Below are 22099 nucleotides of genomic sequence, written 5' to 3'. Positions count from 1 at the left end.
TCTTGGTACAAGGAATAATCTGGAGTAAAATCCTTGGCCTTGCTCCATAGATGGTACCTTTTCTATTGCTCTCATCCTTAGTAAGCTGATGATTTGTTTTAGAGCCTCTGATTTCTGACTTGGTGGAAGGTTTGGCATTCCTCTCTTTTTTGGTAGAGTGTGGAAGTGAAACCTGTAGCCCTTGTCTATTGTTTGTAAAGTCCATTTGTCTCCTGTAATGCAATGCCAGTTTTTTGAAAATAAAGCTAGCTTTCTGCCCAAGGGTGCTTCCAGTTGTTCCCTGGTAGGTGGAATCAGAGCCAAGTCATTGTGTCTGTCCTGTGGAAGTGGTTGCAGTCGCAGCTGTGGCGGCACTTCTCTGGTTGGCAGGTTGCCACTGGCGACCCCTGTAGGCACCCCCTGATTGACTTCTGCCTCTTGGGCGTCTATTTCTGCCTCTCTGTGCTCTGGAGGTGTCTGGAAAGGACCAATTCTTTGAAGGCCAATTTCTGCTAAACCTCGGAGGTTGGACCTGCAAAAAATCCTTGACTGTTTGGACAGATTTTGCTTTTTCTTCCACTTTCTTTAGAACCTCCTGTGCAGGGGAGCCAAATAAACTTTGTTTCTCCATAGGGGCATCTAGGAGTTTAGACTTAACATGGTCTGGTAAGGATTGTTCTTTTAACCAGGCATGCCTTCGAATAACTGCTCCAGTCATAGCTGATCTAAATGAAGCCTCCAGTGCATCATAGCCACATTTTAAGAAATGATTACTGACCTGCTGAGAGTTGTGTACCAAATCCTGAAGGGACTTACGGTCTAAAGGTTCAGTAGAGGCCAGTTTTTTATTCAGCTGATCTAACAAAAATTCCTGGTACTGTATCATGTGAAATTCACAGTTTAAAGCCCTGGCAGAAAGAGTAGCGGATGTATAAACCTTTTTACCCCATCTCTCTAATGCTCTAGATTCTCTTTCAAAGGGTAGTGGGTTTTTGGCAGAGGCAGCTGCAACACCTTTAGGGCCCTGAGAAATGGTTTCTGGGTCTGCAGCATGGGCCTTATACAAGTGGAAGTGAGAATCCGGGACCCTGTAGTATCTGTCAGGTTTGGCAGGGGCCGGGGGAAGAGAATCAGGGGCAGTACTGGCATCATTGTATGCATCATCAACCACTGAAAGTACAGGTGGTATGGCTAAAGGCCTATGCTGTGGTAAGTGTAAAAAAGTCCTTAGCCTTTTCCTAGAATCAGAAAAATCCTGACCCTGCCATTGGAAGTGTTCCCTCATTGAGTGTAGGGTTTCCCCAAATGAAAATTCTTCTGGAGGAGAGGCGGAAGGAATGGAGTCTTCTGCATCAGAATCCTCATAAGGTGAGTATGGGCCTTCCTGATGGTCAGATAAATCTGAATCATCCGAGGAATGGTCAGAGGAGAGAGGTTCAGGGGGATCAGTCCTAGGCCTCTTTTCAGGAGGGGGTTGTGAGGCCCTGTCTGGGTGAGGTTGGGATCCCCTGATCAGAGAAATAAGGTCCTCAGCAAGGCTGAGAATCTGAGAACTAGAGGTAGGCCTGTGAGAGGAAGCTTTTGTAGGTAAGGCCTTGGAAAGTTTGGCTGCTTTAGCCCTGGAAAAGGCCTTGATAGACATAGAAGCAGGGGGCCTAGCTGCCCCACGTGCAGCAGTAGAGATGTCCAACGGAATAGTGTCAGACAATTATTGTGTGCCTGCTTCTTCAGTAGGAATTTCTGTAGCCGACTCAGTCATGGCCTGTGTGGCCTCGGTTAACGGAGGCATGCTTTCGGCCAAAGGGAGAACCGAGGTCTCGGTTTCAGCTGAAACAGAGACACTCGCGGTAGGCCTAACCGTGGTTTCAGCCGAAACCACGGCCCGCGAGTGTCGGTCCTTTTCCTTGCGTTTTTTAGCTAAATGTGTAGTCGGAGTCTCCGATGGCATTTTATATGCAAAAGTGGAGCCAAAAAACTCTTCTGCAAACTCCGACCGATGTCTAAGTGTCCGTCGGTTGAAGGAAGCACAGGCTAAACAAGCTGATACGTCGTGGTCTAGGCCTAAGTAAGGAAGGCAGTAAGAGTGGAAATCCTTATGAGGTATTTGTTTCCCACAAGTTAAACAATTATTCACTTTTTCTGACATCGGCTGAGGCAAGAAAGAGTCCCCAACGGGGTACTTAGCTTTTTTAGAAGTCTTCGGTAGTTGAAATCTCTGGATCTGACAGACCGGCACTTGCGAACAGCTTCTGCTTCGGGCACCACGCGGCAAGAAAGACTGAGGAAAATGGCGTCGGCTGATGCCTTTATACCCCAGGAGCTATGACGTCGGGTGAAGTGCGACATCAGCCGAAGCCAGACCCAGACTTTGGAATCCAGCCGACTGAAGGGCTGCCTGAGGCAGGACAACCCATATGTTATGACTGCAGATGCATCCTTGAAGGACATCGTATAGTTCTGGGGTTGAACAAAGCACAAAAGCAGCAGCGAGGGATGTCGTGGTCTGGGCCTAAACAGGTGACGCAGTAAGAATGGAAGTCTCTGTGTGGTATTTGCTTTCCACAGGCAAGACCATTGTTAACTTTTTCTGACATTGGTTAGAGCAAGAAGAAATGATACCCAATGGGGTACTTAGCTTTAGAAGACTTCAACTTCAATTCGGAAACAAAATCTCAGGTAGCGGCCGACCGGCACTCGTGCTAATTGCTTCTGCTTTGAATGTAATGGCATCGGCTGCCTGATTTTTATACCACTGATAACCTGACGTCAGTCCTGGAGTGACAGCAACTGACACAGAAATACTAAGCCTCTGGTATTAGGGCCAACTGAGGGCTACCCCTGGCAGGATAACCCAAGTGTGATGACTGCAACAGTGAAACACAAAGAACATTGTACCAACAATGGTAGGTAAGGGTTACTGTAGTGGTAATTAGAAAGATAGACAGCAGAAAAGTACCAACAATGGTGCTAACAGTTTCCTGTAAAGGTAGAGGGAAACTACCAACGATGGTATTTGGAAGAAAAAACACTCCTCGTGTTAAAGGAGGAGCCTATAGAGGAGCTGGGTACGTGAAATATAGATAAGTAAAGTTTTTTCAAAGGAAAGAACACTTACAGTTTTGATGAATTAAGTTGGCTCAGGAGCTCACAGGAAAAACACGTCTGGCACTAAAAGCAGCAAATGAGATCTGAGGTAATCCTGAGAGGAGCATTATGGGTAGAGCTAAGCTCGAGAGTTCTTGGAAGATGCAAGCTGGAATAACGGCAGAGTTGGTTCCGAGATACAGAACCGAACCCACAGTCAAGGATTAAGTGAAGAGTGACAACATCAGATCATTACTTTTGCACTGAAGAGGAATTACATCTAGCGAATTAATGGGAAGAGCTTAGCTCTTGTAGCTGAAGAGGAAACGGTTTCTAAGAGTTAAAAACTGCTGTTTGACTGCATTAAGTTTTAGACTTTTTCTGACCCACTTGCCTAATTCTTCTTGTGATTTTAAACTTGCTGGCTTTTTAGTTGCCCACCCCCACTGTAAATTAGTTTGCAAGCCCCTTCCAGTTCTATTTCTACTAGACACAGATAGCTCAAACTGATGAGGCACTCCCATTAGAATCTTGAAGCTTGAGTTAGCCACTATTTCATATAATCCATCGTCAACTAATTCACACTGCAATACTCAGTGCATTAATCTGAACTGTATTGTTCTTTCCTGAATTTGTGATGTTTTAAACAAACGTGAACTGTTTGTATTTTCAATCTGATCTGGGCTTTTAGTCTTGTAGTATCCTTCACAGTAGGAGAATTGTGTGTTGCTGTAGGTGCTTTTTTGCTGTTTGCATTTTACTTGGTCTGGGGGCCTTAGTCTTAACAATTCAATAGTAACAGAATTGTGAATTACTGCAGGATTTGAATATCATTACATTTCTACTACATTTTACTGATGTATTTTACTTTGCCTGTGGACTTTAATCTTGTAGCTTCACTCACAACAGTAAGAAAATTGTGAAATTATGCAGGATCTCAGCCTCTTTTACCGCATTTCTACTTACTTTTTTCTGCTTTTATTTTGTCTAGAATCATAGTACTGTAAGTAGTATTCACAACAGTGAGAGAACGGAATTGCTGTAAGGTCTGATACTGCATGTTTACTAACTAGATTCCACTCCAACTCATCTCTTACAACCTGTGCATTAGTGGTTTGTGTATACATGCAGGCACCTAGAATTGTAATTTTCCATATAAAACTTCCACTGCTAGTTTCTCAGGTATCTAGCTGAGTGTAGAACCCCTAGTTTTCCTGCTGAGAAGCATTATCCCCAAGAGTGTTGCCTTAGATGAACCTCAGACCACTCCCCCCAAAACAAATGCTCCAAACCATGACTGCACCACCCCCTTGTAGATCACAAAAGAGGATCCACAGCCATGGATGTTCAATTTCCTATTGTCTCTGTAACCAGTCTGGTAGAAATGGGCATCCTGAGACAATGCAGCATTTGTCTCATGTCTACTGACAACCACCTCATTCTTAAAAAGACTGACAACATAGTATGCAAGAGGTATTAATTACATTACAACTTTGGAGGCAAAGCTCTTGCATAAACACTGATATCACCAACCAGGTTGCTAGTCACACACACACACACACACACACACACACACACACACACACACACACACACACACACACTGAATCAGAAACTCACATATGCTGAGGCTCTTAAATGCAATCTACCCAAACCTACAAAGGCATTCCATACACTGCCCTCAGCAACCACCCAAACAATCTACAAAAACAACACTTTCCAGGACAAATACAACCAAGTCTCACAATGTCTCATCCTCTAAGCCCTTAAGACAAACGGCCACACAACCCGTATTTTAGTCAATGAAGACAATTTTGAGACACACTGATGCCCCTCTTACCAGGCTGAGCAAGGAAATAAATCATGGTCTGTTGCCTACCGGGGCAAGAATCTGCCAGATCACGCATGCTCTCAAAGTACAGTTGTGTACACTTATCATAAATGTAGATGTTCGAGTGTATTCACTGTTGCAGTCATCACTCTTGGGTTATCTGCCTGCAGGTAGCCCTCAATCGGCCCGAATACCAGAGTCTTAGTATTTCTGCGTCGGATACGGTCGCTTCTTCCAGGACGTCAGGTCATCAGGGGTATAAAAAACAGGCAGTCGACGCCATTACAGTGATATAGAAAGACATCAAATATTCTGAAAATTGGAAGTGACTTGAATCTTATACCTGCCTCTCAACATCCACTGATTGCAAAGATAACCTTGCTTCCCTCCTGTCTGATGTAACATGAATAATCATTTTACGCAAACACTCTAGTATCCCCAATTTACATTTCCCTTCTGCAACAATTTTGTCAGCAGCAGCTTTTTTCGCTGGTATGACCACAGCTTTACTAATACAAGTCTTGGATGATTTCTCATGGCTAAATTTGGAGCATACACATAGTGTGCCCTTTCAGTTAGCAAATCCTGCTGTTGAATACCAGTCCAGTTGCTTATCTGTACCTTTAAAAAAGGACTACAATCTATTTCTTACAGTTTATCTGGTACATCAGACAATCTTTGATTTTCTTTGCATGCTCTTGCCTTCTATCTATTTTTGAAAAATTTATTGAGAAACCTTGTATTCAGATACGCTTGTCTTCATTTAAACACTGCAGAGACCAGAATTTATTAGCTCATCTGAATAATTAAAGCTTCTTCCACCGTCTCCAGCCATTTGTCATTTGGCTTTATGTATTCCTCCAGTGACTTACTTATTTCAACCACTGAGTGCATTTCATTTGTTTTTCCTCTACGTTGCTGGAAGGCACCTCCTGTATCCAAGCTGAAATCTGAACTGCTTTTTGTAGAACAGCTGCAAATCTCTTCCCCATGAGTTTTTTCTTCCTTTTCTAGGTGAATTTCTCACTTGTTCAGATTTAATTTTTGCTGACATCCAGGCACTTCAGTGACTAACCAATGAATGAGGTTTCACCTAAACTGATAGGTTTTGCTAGCTTTCTTTCCTTTTTTTGTTTTTCACTGAGTAGAGCTCTACTCAGTATGCGGATCAGTGTAAAGCCATCTTAAGCTAGCACAGGCTGTTTTGTTGTACCGGGTATTACATTTTTTCTTTTGTTGGATAAATCAAAGCAAAGTATTAAAAAGAAAGACCAGCAACTGAACTTGAAAATATCTCAACAATCTGAGCAAATCCTAAGAAATAATTTTCAAATTCGTCCTTGCCATAAAATAATTCGTAGTACCTATAAAATAGAGAATTACGATTGGGTTGCCACCCATAACCTGTGTGTTCAAGCCATGGGTGCCAAGAAATTCACCCGAAGAGCAAGTGCAAACATTCCTGCAGATGATCAGCCTCTGCTTCTTCTCCCCTGTCCACTTGAATTGCAGCCCTTGCTCTCTATGGGTGCAGTTGTTGGACAGGAAACCCACCTATCACCTGGATGGGTGACTGCCAGCACTGTACTGCTTACTGACACCCCCCATTCCAAATCTTCCTGTGATGACTGATTCCACTTTTTAAAACAAGGATTCTATTACTCAGATTTATGTACTCATTTATTTAGCCTTTGTTGACCAGGTTAGTCCCATTAGGCTACTGGCCTCTTTTGAAGGGAGACCCGAGGTTGTATTTATACTACTTGAAGAAATTTGGCCAGGGCATCAGGGGACTTCAGATCTTTTACATCCGCCTCCAACTCAAGCAGAGGGGCCTCTGTTTAACATCTCATCTGAAGGACAGCACACTCAGGAGTGAAGCACCCTCCCAATCCTTATGCTGCACTGCAGTGCCAGCATTTCATCTACCTTGTGTGGGAATAGAACCCACAGCCTTCTGCACCAAAGGCAGAGTGTGCTACCTGTTGTGCACTGACACTACTATTAAGCACTGACACTACTAATCTATGGAGATAGTTAATACAATGATCAATACAATGAACAGGTTTGCTGCCCAAATACATTTTTAAATTTCATCAAACTAGTTGCAGCTGGTGACTTTAAATCAAGGGGGCATGCAGGGAACAAATGAACACGCTAGTGCTATATTACGGCAAGTGGCTATTTACGTGTGATTAGAGAGATGGGTTCAGTTAATTTCATCAAAAGATTAGTACCCACTCATTATAATCATTACCTGTATGCATCACAAATATTCAAATTTAATTAAATAAAAAAAAAATTCACAGTAATGTACTTCAGCTTGTTTTACTCAACACACTAGCCCTTCCCAGCCAGATCAATGACTGCTAACCATGACTAAATGATAGCAGGCAGGAAGTTCATCCACACACTGCCACAGTGCCAACCAATTAGACATTTTTTGGTGCTTTTCTGTCACTTTACTGGCCCAGCAGCCCAATGCCTTATGTCCACATCAGGTCTGCTAGCCAATCTCTGTAAACCCCTAAACTTACTCAGGTGTGTGCTCGGGCTGGTCATTGATCTTAAGGACATTCTGTGGGTTCAACCATCTGCATACACCTAGAGTTGATTTTCTTGAATACCCCACCCACTACCCTCCTTATGGTGACATGGTTGCCTCCAAGGGCAGGTCATACAATGGGGGCATCGCAGTGTATCGCCCTACCTCCACGGCAGCTCAGCCAGTTCCTCCTCTTTAGACCATGCCTTTGCCAGACATCCCCAGCCTCCACAGGGATTGTTGCAGGACACTCCCAAGTTGCCATGCCCATCAGTGCCTGCCACTCAGTCACCTAAGAAGCTAATCAATTCCAGGTCACCTGGGTCACAGTCAGGGCTCTTATCCTCCTACACCATTACAGTGGTACCAGTTAGCTATTTCTGTGTACAGCTCAGATGTCCAACTGTGATCCTATCAGTAAATACATAAATAGTAATATAGTTCAGTGTTGTCAGACATGTATAGTGCCCCCCAGCACATTCCCCCAGTTACAGCCACTTTAATAACTGCATACGTCTGAGATGTCACATGACCAAATGAATGCATACATACAAAAAAGTCACAATTGCAGCTTGTTGCAGCCTGCTGCAACATCTACCATTCATGCATGCATGTACACACATAGGTGCCCACCCAACAACAGCCATTTTATTGCTTTGTACACCTCTCACAACTACCTGATAAAAGACTGAACACTTAATAGCCACAGCAATGCATTGCACTTTGTTGCTGTTGGATGTGTGCAAACCACTGCAAAATTCCATATGTGAGTGCATGTATAAATACATGCCCACCAATTACAGTCACCTTAATGACTGTGCGACCCAAAATGGTAGAAGGACATGTAAAGATGATGTAATCACCTTATTCTCTATGGAGGAGTACACCAAGATACTGGGCTGTTTTAAATAACAACCCTGCTGATTAAGTCAGTCCATGAAGTCCCAAATCTTAAAGTCCAACACTTTTAAGGTAAAACATTTTCTTCATGGAGGGGGGGGGGGGGAAGAGACTCAAACCATCTAACAATCAACATCCTGCTAACAGGACTTTTGATCAGCCCACAGTGCCACGACTTTATCAGCTTCTTTAATTACTTCTCTGCGTCATATGTTTAAGTCTTCTGCCAAATTGATGTGGTTCTTGACAGAAGCATTTTTACCGATTTCTGTACTCTTGTCTCTACTCCAACAGCTGGTTTGCACATCTATAATTACTCAAGCCTTTTTAGAAACATGTCTTTAGTCAGATCCTCCAAAGGTTAATGGTTTGATACAGTCTTGCTAGTGAAACCTTTTCCTGGCATTGAGCATGTTCATGCAGTGAGTGACGTTAATTATCTACTGATAGCTGCTATATGACATCCAAGGACAGCTCCTGGCTCAAAATCCCACTAACTTAAAGGGAAGGACCACTACATCAAAGGAATGCCTTGCCTTTCAGTACTGGGCAGACTTCTAACTTGGAAGTAAACACAAACAAGGAAAAAACTATAGGGAAAAATAATCTGATTTTAAGTTAGCAGCTAGTTTCTATAGTCTATTAAATTACTTGCTGTACGTGAAGACTGAATAGGATTACCTTTGTTGACTTCAGCTTTTTGTCATACTGAGCCCGTTCATTTTCCATTTCAGTTACCTTAAATCTCAGTTCATTAATTTCTCGAATCAACCCCTGTGAGAACATAAAGAAAAAACTTTGGTTAGTGCACAGGATAAAGATAAGTTATTAATGAGCTCCTACTTGTTGTCTAGATAGAGTCCCTCAGCCTCCGTTTAACTACTGTGTGGCTGAGTAAGGTCACCATACAACACTGGGGCAACGAAGAAATTGAGCAAGTCTTCTCCATGGTCTCTATAACCACATGCTTAACTACTTATGAAATTCAGAAATTACTTAGTTTCCCTGTTATGACCACTACTTCAGATCCTCTTGGCAAGAACAAAAACCTGTTAATATTCCAGCTTTAACGGTCTACATTTAACTGCAAAAAGAGTTTCATTTTATGTTGCACCATTTTCATTTCTGAAAAACCCGATAAAAGTACAAATGAAAACACACTCAAGTGGGCAAAACAAACAACCTTAGTGTTTAACAGACAGGAACAAAGAAAAGTAAATGGGAGACAAATACCATCAAAGAACTAGGGCTGGAACAGATGCATCACAGAGATACTTTTTCATAGAATATGACAATGAACTGCTAGTGTCATGAAATGGTTCACTTAAGTTCACAGCAACAGCAGTGCAGCAATGTTAACACCATCTTCTGGGGTCAGTATCAAAGTAACTTATTAACTTGGATATTGAATTTCTAAATAAAACCTATACTGTGCCAAACAGGAGTGTGTGTTGGAGAACAATATTCAATTGGCACACCACTGTAAATACTGAATGTAAAGGAAAATAAGTATTAGAAAATTAATTTACATAAGATGTTAGTCACTCTTACTATTACAAAAAATGTTATGAGAGACAATATTAAGAAAATTGCAAGTTTTCCTTTGCTCAGCTATCAATCTTTTCAAAGCTTCTGTCACTTTAATTTCTCCAAGTCTTAAGCGTTTCTAATACCATGACAAGAATGAACCCCATTCCTAAGTCAAAGTATGATTAAAGTTAATGAAATTATTGTTGTTCAATCTCTGATGTTAGCCAAACGTACTCTCTGCAGCATCTGCAATGCAAATACTGAACATAAAAGAAAATTAGTATTAGCTTCATATTATGATGCTATGCTGTACATTAAATGCTGGCAGTACAATATTATCATGAGAGAAGGATTTACCTTGACTGATCCAGACGACATTTTAAGCTAACTCTAGGCATGGTAAGATTCATGTAATACTGGACTTCACAGCTGAGGTGGTTTGCTCAACAGAGGATGAGCAAATGTCATACATTAGTAATTCTACTACTACTACTCATTCTCCAACACGTCTTACCATTAGTATAAACACAAGTGTCAATACCAAACATCTGGATGCACAGTAATAAAATGCACTAAAGAAATGGTTACAAGATAAGGTCTCTTCAGCCACCATTTCTTTAAAGCATTTGATGTATCATCTCATTCTCAGATTGAACAAAGGCCTTATCTATTGCAAATTGGAACTTGTGCCAGAGTACAGCGTGTACAGGACCGACAAGTAACGGAAGGAACAGGTAGGGTAACAATCTACGTAAGGAAGAATTTAAACTGCAAGCTTATGGAGAAGATAAATGCCAGTCCATAAAGAGGCTGAAGGTCAGAACCTAGGGTAACTATCCTGGTGATTAAGGCTGACCGAGGGAATGGTGGCGACGAACAGCATAATCCACAAAACACATCAAAGTATGATAATAAGATGGTGGGAGAAGAGAAAAACAGACTCCTAGGAGAGTATCTGAACTTGCACAGAGTATAATGGATGATCCTTACCTCCAAAGCAGTGAAGGCCTAGGATACAGACCAAGTGCTTCAGCCATGAGGAATTCAGCGAGCAGGATGTGGGTCTGCATCAGAAAAGACCATTCTAGATGCAATTCTATCAAAGAAGAAAGGTGGTAAAGGATATCCAGATGAAAATGGTTCTATGGAATTTAACTGTAAACTAATATGCTCAGTCAGTAATGAACAGTGTCTACCTGAAAATTCAAAATGATCTCTTCCTTAATGACTGTTTAATACTGTGCTACATCTACAATTATGCTAGTGCCAATACCTGTGCAAAGTTCTAAGTAAACAGTTCAACTTTCTTGTATGTTTAGTTGCACTGTGTCTAGCAATGCTGGTCTAGGTAATAAATGAAAAGGGTTCTTGGACCAGTTTACCTACCCAGTTAAATGCTAAATAAATGGTGCTGTGAGCCAGTACTGGAATATGCCACTATGTGGTTTAGTGTTGAGAGGCAAAGAAAGTACAGTTGTGTAAACTTACCATAAATGTAGATGTTCGAGTGTATTCACTGTTGCAGTAATTACATATGGGTTATCTGCTTGCAGGTAGCCCTCAATCGGCCTGATTAACAAAGTTTTGGGTCCTGCGTTGGTTGCTGTCCCTTCTTTCATGACGTCAGGTAGTCAGGGGTATAAAACATACAGCCGACGCCATTACATCAATTTTTCTTGCCCCAGATGTCAGGTGCCCCCCAATGGGAAGCAATTAAATATAAAAATGCAATGATATACCTCCAACAAAAAAGCAAATACACCAAAAAGCTTTTAAGCATAGTAAAGGAAAGTAGAGGTATAGCCAAAAGAAGTTAGGGGGCTGGAGGGAGGGTAACAAGGACTGCAACAGTGAATACACTCGAACATCTACATTTATGGTAAGTGTACACAACTGTACTATGTTCTTCATGTTTCACTGTTGCAGTCATTACATTTTGGTAGATTCCCAAAGCTATGATTGGGAGGAGGAATTTAGATAGCATTAGGACCAGCTATAAGACCCTGCAAGACTGCAGTGGCAAAGCCAGCTCTGGATTTAGAGAAAATTGGAAAATTATAATGCTTGGTGAAGGTATGTACAGAACTCCAGGTAGCAGCTTCTAGGATGTCCCTGGTAGGGACTCCTCTGAGAAATGCTGTAGAGGTAGATGCAGCCCTGGTGGAGTGAGGTCTGATCCCCTGTGGGATAGGTTTTCCATGGCGCTTATAGTAGAAATGAATGCAATGGCCTATCCATTTAGAAATGGTTTGCTTTGAAACAGCCTTCCCCTCTGTCCCTGCAGCAAATGCCACCAGCAGTGTTGTTTAGATTTCCTTTGAGGTTTAGTCCTGGTCCAAGTAGAATCTAAGTTGTCTGTGCACATCTAAGGAATGAAATATCAGTTCCCCTTTGTTCTGTGGATTGGGAAAGAAGGCTGGCAAATGAATGGACTGATTAAAAGCCACACTGGATACCACCTTGGGCATGAAGGATGGATTGGTTCTGAGGGACACCCTGTCCACATGAAAGATGATGAAAGGCTCCACTGCCATAAGGGCCTGTAATTCAGATACCCTTCTTGCTGAAGTGATTGCTAAAAAGGAAAGCTGTTTTCCAAGAACAAAATTTTAAGTCTGCAGTAGCAGCTGGCTCGAAAGGAGGTAGAGTAAGTTTCTCCAAAACAAAGTTAAGGTTCCAGGCTAGGGTTGGAGCTCTCCTGGTTGGTCTCAAAATTTTTGCCCCTCTGAGGAACTGCTTGAGCAGTGGATGAGAGAAGAGGGGAGGGTTCTGTGTTATAATGAGCTGAAATGGCTGAGGCATGAATTTTGATGGAGGAAAAAGACAGGCCCTTGTGAAGTATCTCAGTTAAGTATTGTAAAATCTGAGGTAAACTGGGCGCTACTGTGCTTATCCCTTGAGATTAGTTCCAGGCACAGAATCTTTTCCATTTTTCAGCATAAGATTTTCTAGTACTGGGCCTCCTTGCCTCTAAAATAATATCCATCACAGGTTTACTGAGGGATGGTACAGGAAAGATTAGGTAATTAGCCAGGCTGCTAAGTTCAGTGTTAGAAGCTGAGGGTGCAGAATCTGGTTCTCCTACTGAGACAACAGGGAAGGAGTCTGAGGCAGGTACCATGGGGGTATCCGTGACACACTGCGCAGGAGGGGGTACCAGTGCTGGTGTGGCCAGTCTGGAGCAATCAAAATCATCCTTGGTTTGTCCCGTTTGGTTTTAGTAGTACTTTGAAAAGCAGAGGGGGGGGAAGGCATAGACTGATAGGTTTTTCCAGCTGAAGGACAGAGTATCCACTTTCCAGGGTTGCTTGTGGGGAGCCCTTGTGCAAAATTTGTCCAATTGGTAGTTCTGGGGAGAGGCAAACAGGTCTACATCTGGGCTCCCCCATTTGCTTGTCAAAATGTTGAAAATCCTTGGTTCCAGTTTCCACTCGTGTGGGTCCCATGAGGTTTCTGCTTAGTCTGTCTGCCAGTGTATTTAATTTTCCTGGCAGGAATTGAGCTTGTAGGTGCACTTGGTACCTCAAAGCTGTGTTCCACAATGCCATGGCTAGTCTTGCAGAGGGGGAAAGAATGGGTACCACCTACTTGTTTATGTACCACATAACAGTGGTGTTGTCCGTCTTTACCATTAGTTGTCCTGGAAGAATGCAGTCCTTGAAGGCTGTCAGAGCATTCTGTACAGCTAATATTTCTTTTTGACTGATATGCAGGTGCATTTGACTTGGGTTCCATTTGCCCCGAATGCACTTCCCTTCCAGGTGAGCCCCCCCATGCATAGTGAGCCCCCCATGCATAGTCTGATGCGTCTGTTAGGGTTTAAGCGTCAGGGGGTGATGTGAAAGGTAGTCCCTTGTTTTGGTGGCAGGCCTCTGCCCACCAAAGGAACTCTAGGCATAGGCAAAGTATGACAGGAATCATTGCTTCTAGATCCTGAGAATGTTGACACCATAGGCTTTTTAGAGACCACTGTAGTTTCCTCATATGCTGTCTTGCATATGGAATTAGAAGAATACATGACGCTATGAACCCCAAGGCTTGCAGTATTTGTCTTGCAGACAGCAGGGTTTTTGTAGCCACTTGTTTGAAGTAGGTTGTCAAATGAATTTGTTTCTCTGGCGTAAGGAAAGTCATCTGGGAAGTTGTATTCAAGCTTGCTCCCAGGAATACAATTTGTTGACAGGGTACCAGGTGTGATTTATTTTCATTTATGGTGTACCCCAGACAAGTTAGAACCCTTTGTAGAAAGGCCAGATGATTCAAAAGTATGTCCTGGCTTTATGACTGAATTAGACAATCGTCCGGGTATGGGTATATTTGAATATTTCTTTGCCTGCAAAATGCAATAACTGGAACAAGGCACTTTGTGAATACCCTGGGCGCAGTAGATAAGCCAAAGGGAAGTGCAGAGAACTGACAGTGCGTGTAAGCCTGCTTTGAAGCGTAGGTATCTTCTGCAAGATTCCCCGATTGGGATGTGCAGGTATGCTTCTTTTAAATCTAGTGTTGCCAATCAGGCATCTTTTCCTAGCATAGGAAGCAACTGGTGAAGAGACAGCATCTTGAATTTTGGAATCACCAAAAAGATGTTTAGGATAGACAGGTCCAGGACAGGACGCAATGAATTGTCTTTTCTGGGTACCAGGAAAAGTCTTGAGGAGAGCCCTTGTCACTTATCCTTTTCTAGTGCCAATTGAATAGCCCCCATGCTTAAGAGAGAAAGTACTTGTTTTTGGGCATCTACTCACTGATTTGGGGGTAGGTCTGGCCACCCGCTTGGTGTTGACAAAGTGTGGAAGTGAAATCTGTATCCCTGGGACACTACATATTTAAAACCCATTTGTTCTGGGTAATGAGTTCCCAGTTTTTTACATGAAGAGCAATCTTTCCCCCCAAAGGGGCAGTCAGTTGATAAGTGCTTGGAAATTTTAAAAGGAAGTCATTGAGACAGCTTACCATAGGGTGAAGTCTTATTACTCCCAGATTTGGAAGCGGAGGCCACCCACTGCTTAGTCCTTTGCGTACCCTGGGACTGCAGCCTGGGATCTCTGCTGGATCTGGGTTTGGACTGAGAAGGTCCGCAAGAGGCAGGAAAGGGCAAATTCTTGGAAGGCCAATGCCTACTAAAACCTGGAGGTTGTACTTGTAAAAAATCTTTAACAGTTTGCATAGATTTAGCTTTTTTTCCCATCTTTTTAAGAACTTCTTCTGCCTTGTTGCCAAACAGGCGGTCCTGGTTTAGGGGAGCATCCAGTAATTTTGCTTTAACATGATCTAGTAGGGATTGATCCTTAAGCCAAGCATGCCTTCTAAGTACAGACCCAGTTACCACAGCCCTGCAAGATGCCTCTAGAGAGTCAAAACCACATTGCAAAGTATGTTTTCCAACCTGTTCAGCTGAATGCAATAAATCCTGTAAATCCTTATTTTCAGCACAACCAGGAAACATTATAATTTTCTGTTTAAGCAATCCAATAATATGCTGTTGATACTTTAACATATGAAACTGGCAGTTTAATGCCTTAATTGCCAAAGTTGCAAAAGTGTATACCTTCTTACCCCATCTATTCAGCGCCCTGGAGTCTCTATCAGAGGGGGTAGGATTTTTGGCAGTAGTAGCTTTAATGCCCTTAGGCCCTTGTGAAATGGTCTCAGGATCTGCAGTAGGATTTTTGAAAAGGAACTTGTGAGAGTCAGGGACCCTGTAATATGTAACATCAATCAGGTTTCTTGGGAGCAGGAGGTAAAGAGTCAGGGATTTTGCAAATGCATCAACAATGTCTAATACAGGAGGTATGGCTAAAGGCCTGTGCTGGGACAGGAGTAAGAAATCCCTAAGCCTCTTTTTAGAGTCAGAGAAATCCTCACTTTCCCAACGTAAACGCTCCCTGAGAGTATGCAGGGTTTCACCAAAAGAGAAATCCTTTGGGGGGGGGGGGCAGAGGGGATGGAGTCCTCAGCATCATAATCCTCATAGGTAGATAAGAGTAAATCCTGGTCATCAGAGGAAACAAAAAATTCAGAATCCTGGTCGGAAATATACAAACTCAGCCCTAGGTCTCTTAGAGGGGGAAGGCTGGCTTCCCCTGATTAAAGTAATAAGGTCTTCAGCGATTCTTATCTGTTTTGTAGGCATAGAGGCCTGACCATGCGGTCTGGGCATCAATTTGTTAGGCATGGTTCGAGATTTAGGCCTTGAAGAAGAAGATGGTGTCGGTTTAATATGCAAGTCAATACGCCTGAATACACCCTCAGAAGCCGTTGCCTGCACAGCAGCTCCAGACCCATCCAAGGTAGAGACATCCGTAAGTTCCACAGTTGAAGCAGCTCGCGGCATACCGGACTCCGAATGAGTCTCAGTAGAGGCCTGTGAATCAGAAGTAGCAGGTATCAGTGGCTGCGAAAGCGCCTCACTGAGTACCGGCGAACTGGCGACTGGCTTAGAAGCGTAGTCAGCAGCTTTGGACCTAGGTGGCCTGTCTCTGTCTTTATCTTTGCATTTTTTCAGAATATCCGTAGTCGGACAGCTGACTGAAGACATATCAGGATAACTGAACTGAGCACCAAAATATTTAGAAACGTAAATATACAGATGACGGATAGTTTGTGGTTTAAATAAGGCACAAAACCGACAGCGAGGTACATCATGGTCTGGGCCTAGGCAACGAATACAGTATGAATTAAAATCTTTATGAGGTATTTGCTTTCCACAAGTAATAATTTACTTTTACTGACATCGGTTAAGAGCAAGAAAAAGTTTCCCCAATGGGGTACTTAGCTTTTAGTTGAAGACATCGTTTCTGAAACTTGAAAACGAAAATTTCAGGAGTCGCCGACCGGCACTTGCGAACTGCTTCTGCTTCGGGCAATGCACGGCAAGAAAGACTGATGTAATGGTGTCAGCTGCATGCCTTATACCCCTGACGACCTGACATCATGGAAGAAGGGACAGCAACCGACGCAGGACCAAAGACTTTGTTAATCAGGCCGACTGAGGGCTACCTGCAAGCAGGTAACCCAAATGTAATGACTGCAACAGTGAAACACGAAGGGCATCCAAAGAACGACAGCATGAGATTCTAGAAAGTAGATTATGCTGAGGTGGGAGGGCAGGTCAGCAGTAAGTTATGGGTCTGGAGGCAAATCAGTTTGGTGAACAATTTATGGAAACTGCACAGAGATACACACAGCTATGAAAGAAGGGGAAGAGATGGCCCATGACAACCCCTCCCCCCCAAATGGGAAAGACGTTCCCAATCAACTTGAAATCAAATCAAATGAATGAGAGGATACAGGACTGATACCTCGTATCTGTGAATAGTGAAGTGCAAAGAAAGAGCAAATGGCATAATGCATTGGCCAGGAATATCAACTGAAACAGAACAGAGTTATACCACCTGCAAAGCAAACCTTAATGATCCAAATCCAGAGATGCTGTCTGTGATAAACCATGACACTGCCAGCCCAGCTAAATAGAATTTTGTAAATAATTCTATGCCATTTGTGAATAGTAATATGACTTGTATGCTTGCCTTAAAAATGTAAGAAAACTGTATGTTCTCTACTGAGCTTCAAGACTGTAACCACAGGGCACCCTGCTGGAAAAGAGCAGAAATGTGCATACACTATATGCCAATGCAAGTGTATGGTTTCATAGTAAAAATTGGAATATACAGAGTTAACTTGCAAAACTCTAAGAAAATAAGTTGATAAGTAAAGAGTTTTACAGTGTGTTATAAAGTTAGTTTATCTCAGTTAAGTGACGGGATGTCTAGGCTAGGGGCTTCTTTCTATTGTCTGGAAAAAGAGGTAATTACATGCTTCCAAGGTAACTGTTTGACGAGTTTCAGTTTCAGGCAAGCTTCTAACAGAGAACTGTCGGCTTCTGAGAGATAAGTATTTTGAACACAGACATGTTTAAAATTGAAGTTCTTGCTAGCCTGGGAAACTTAGGCAGAGGTGTCAAAGAATGATGTAATCTGAGATGATTCAGCAGTAATGTGCATTATTAACTATGTCAGAGAGAAAAGTGAGTGGATTTTGTATCTTGTTCTGGAGCGGTTAATAACTCACCAGCACTTGCCTTGCTCTGCAAGTTATTTAGAACATAGTTTCTCTTAGAGATAGATAGGAATATAGCAAAACTACTGTAGATGTTTTCTATATTTACGTGAGACTGTCCTACTGTGTTACTTTAAAGTACTTCCTGTGATTCTGAACTCTATTGTCACTGTGTTGAGTTAATGAGAATTGTCTTGTGTTTTTATTATTTATTATTAAATATATTTCAACCTTTTAATTGTGGCTGGTTTTGTGTAGACACATATAAAAGCTCTTAAGAATACTTGCATGTATTTGGTGATACTGTACAAGCCACTCCTAAATAGCCGTCAAGTCTTAGTCACACTTACCATTTGGATAATAGTAACATTGCACAGTAGAATTGGATACCCTTTGGTTAAGGGCCTTACAGTAGCTTATGAGAGTGGTTGGTGGCATTTCGTATTACCTTATAGTCTGAGCACAAGAGGGCATAGCTAGTGAACCTGTGCCAGCCTTTCCCAGGAGTGTCTGTGTGTTTATATATAAATCAAATCCCAAAGTGTGTGCGTCAGCTACTTGGGCAGGGACACGAAGTACTGTTTGGACAGAGAGGGTGCAGAAGGTTTTGGCTGAGATCTGAACCCTATAGCTGTTCCAGTGGGGAGTCTTATTTGGGATCTGGAGAGAAAGGGAGAAACCAGCCCCAGACTGACTGTGATTTCTGTGTGCTCTTAAGGGAAATTGTACTTTACTGTGTGTATACTGTTCATCCTCTTTATTTGCACGTCCCTCACTGGTGAGGATTGACGCTCCCTGATTACTGGGCGAGTGCATGGGCGTCACACGGTTATTACCCAGTAAGGGAAGGGAGTTCTACCATTTTTTGAAAACAGTCATGCCAAGTGTAATCTCCCCGATTACAGTTCCATAAATGGAACAGTCCAAAGATTTTTTTTTAAATAGCGGTTTGGTCTTCTGTGAGATTACAGTGCAAGCAAGCACTTTTTTTTTACAGCTGTAAGGGTATATCATCTTTCTTAGCAGCTGTATGACCATGAGTTAGAGTCAAAAGGATATAAGGGATGCCGGAAAGCTAGACTCTCTGCAAAAAAAGTGTTGTGGTGGCATCACCTGCAGCTTTAGTGGATGTATTTTTCAGAGTTTTTGTCCAGTTTACCTTTAGCAGACTGTGCTTCAGCTTCTCACAGGTTATTTGTACCATACATTGACAATTTGTTTCGACTTAAACAGGCTATGAATGTTGTATGAGAGGACTATTCTAAGTTGTGCTATGTGAAACCAAATGACACTTGTATCTAACCTTCCTTCATGCAAGCTGGTAAGAGCTTTTCAGGAGGTATGCCAAATAAATTTTGGTTGGAGAGGATGCGAGTGTCACGCAGATGCAGGCTCTATGCCCAGACCAGTTCCAATGCTATCACTGCCAACATTAAAGATGGACAATAATGGATGCCCCCCTTATGTGTGACAAAGGTATTTTCCTAAAATGACATTTGTGCTGATTAGTAGATCTGTACAGGTGATCTAGTTCTGGTTGGTGGGGAATGCAAGTGGCGTGTTGAAGCAAGTTCTGTACCCAGATCTGTTCCTCAGTTATCAATGCTAACCTGCAAAGTGGCTAACAGTGGATGCCCCTTTGCTTCAAACACAATGGTTCTTTATTGTCTGTCACTACCTCTGGATACTCAAGTGCAGCAATGCGTTATAACACATTATAGCCATCATCGCCTTCACACTTGGATTTCTTCGGCTGGCACAGTTTCCTCCTTGCCGACCTCTTCTACTTTGAATTTATTTGGATTTGATCAAACTGTTACTATCACTGCAACTATGTTTCTTGTGTATACTCCCTAGATGTATTCTGAACAATCACTGAAGTTAAGGACTGAAAGACTCCAGTACCACAACTTGTGTCCTGAGTTGACTAATGCATGGAACCCAAAGTGGACAAAACCTAGCCTTGCCCAGTTTTTCAATCAATTCGTCCACTCAGGGCATGAGATCACAATCAAATTTAGGGATGGTATTCTACTCACCCTGGGATTCCTTTATAACCCCAAGTTTCAGCATTCACTGCCTCCTTAACTGCTTGTCACTGGGATTCTGATATTCGGTATGGTTTTAAACTTACTTTCTCATCAGGCACAGCTTTCTAGGTTGTGCTGTGCTAAACTTGCTCTGCCACACAACTATGACAATATTTTAATTCATGAGTATAAATTCCCTTGTTTCTGGGAAATCGACAGTGCCTTATCTATTTTATCTTCAAGACCAAATACAGGGCCTTAACTTCTGCAAACATACTTATTATTCCATTTCAGTCAAAAGAAAATGTACATTAATGCATCCATTTCCTCACAATGCAGTCAAGGTAGAGGAAAGTGATACAGATGGACTGATATTCCCAGAAACTCTGTACAGTCATGTCAATGACTGCATACAGGCTGCTGCACATAACAGACTTAACCCAAACAAACCACCCTGGTGGTATCCAAAATTAAACAGGTTGTACAACAAAAGAAAAAGAAATCATAGCTAAAACTAGGAAGTGCAACACCAAAAAAGATAAACTCTCTCAAACTGAATAGACAACTAAGAGGACCAAGTCCAACAATGCAAACTTTGAGGTAAAGATAGTGTTCCATGCCAACCATTAAGGCTTTCTTTAGCGATGTCCAAAAACACAAAGGCAGCACATGACAGTGAGTCAAACTGTTGGTAAATGGGGCTATGTTCACTGAAGCATGACCTACAGCAAATTTTCTGGATGACAAATTCAGTTCCAACTTTATCCCATCTCACCCTCAACTGCTGCCCACCAAATACCATCTAATATAATCCCCACCGACTATTTAATTGAGAACAGGTAGCAGATGCCCTCTCTAAGCCCAAGAAAGCACCTTCGATGGGCCACATAATATCCCAGGATGCCTTCTAAATAGCCTGAAATATGACCCAACAGGGCACTGGTGTCACTAATCAACTATAGCCTCCTCACAGGCTTCGTGCCATGCGAATGAAAGATGAACTGGCATCACTGTGTACAAGGGCACATCATCAATGGATCCTAGGAACTACAGACCCATTAGTCTGACTAGTCTCACAAGCAAAAGTTATGGAAAGAATTATTGTGGAGATAATTAACAAGGACATAAAAACCTTCAGACACTGGAACAAACCCAATTGGCAGGTCATGCCTTCTGAACCTGACAGACTTCTTTGAGTAAGTCACCAAAGCAATGGATGAGGGTAAAATGGTGCATACTGCAGACCTTGATATAGCTAAGGCAACTGATACAATACCCCAATTCAGTCATTGTAAATAAACTCATGCAATTAGGCAATGAACCCCCTAGGTAACTCACTGGAGAGCCAGCTGGCTCACAGACAGGACCTAGGAAATTAAGACTAAAGAGACCTCCTTCATATAAAGGTCAGCCACTAGTGGAGTCCCCCAGGACTTTGTACTGGGCTTGCTCTTTTTTGGTATCTATTTTTCAGACATCATGTCCAATATCAAGCATCTCTAACTTACCAAGTTTGCAGTTTATTGCAAGGTAGGAGCAATCGCAGAACCACCCCAAAATACTAACATCTTACAGAAAGGTCTAACATAGACAAATCACTGGTGCCAAAACCACTGCTTAAAACACTATCCAAGGAAATGTATAACAGTACCTGCTGAGAAGTTGCCCACCCAAGGAAACTCTTACTGATAAAAACACCCCTAAAAGTAGACAAAACAGTCAGGGATTTGACAACTCATGCAGAAAGTAACCTTTCAAACATGTGTCTAAGGTTGTATGAAAATTATTTTGGGTCACTCAAACTTTAAGTAAGGGCATGACATCTAAGTCCAGGGAAGTCATCGTGCCACTGTACTCCGCCATCACAAAGTATAACCCCCCTTCAGTATGCACCTGATCAGGCACATGTAACAAATTAGAATGTCTGCGGAGGTTCCTCACAAAAATACAGGGTGTAAATGTCCTATGCAGATCACCTCAAAGCCTTTTCTCTATATTTTGTTTCCTATGGACTTCTGAGAGGCTATTTATGCTTGGCAAACAAGACATGATTGGATCCCGTTCTGAAAGACCTTTTGCATATCCACAAACAAACAGCATCAGAACTACTAGACCCAAGGATTTAAACATTGCTTGCTA

The 22099-nt window shown here is 42.3% G+C and overlaps 1 protein-coding gene across 1 annotated transcript in view; it reads right to left on the bottom strand.

The window, feature by feature from the left end:
- Window positions 1–22099, bottom strand: part of PPFIBP1 (PPFIA binding protein 1) — a 2404664-nt gene that overhangs the window by 2022792 nt on the left and 359773 nt on the right. Inside the window, exon 7 of the mRNA XM_044082713.1 lies at window positions 9021–9113. Coding sequence (XP_043938648.1) covers window positions 9021–9113 — 93 coding nt within the window. The remainder of the gene's footprint in view (window positions 1–9020; window positions 9114–22099) is intronic.

Source organism: Protopterus annectens, chromosome 9.part0, assembly GCF_019279795.1.
Source record: "Protopterus annectens isolate FY-2018-M chromosome 9.part0, PAN1.0, whole genome shotgun sequence".
Lineage (NCBI taxonomy): Eukaryota > Metazoa > Chordata > Ceratodontiformes > Protopteridae > Protopterus > Protopterus annectens.
This window is presented reverse-complemented; position numbering and strand designations above follow the sequence as displayed.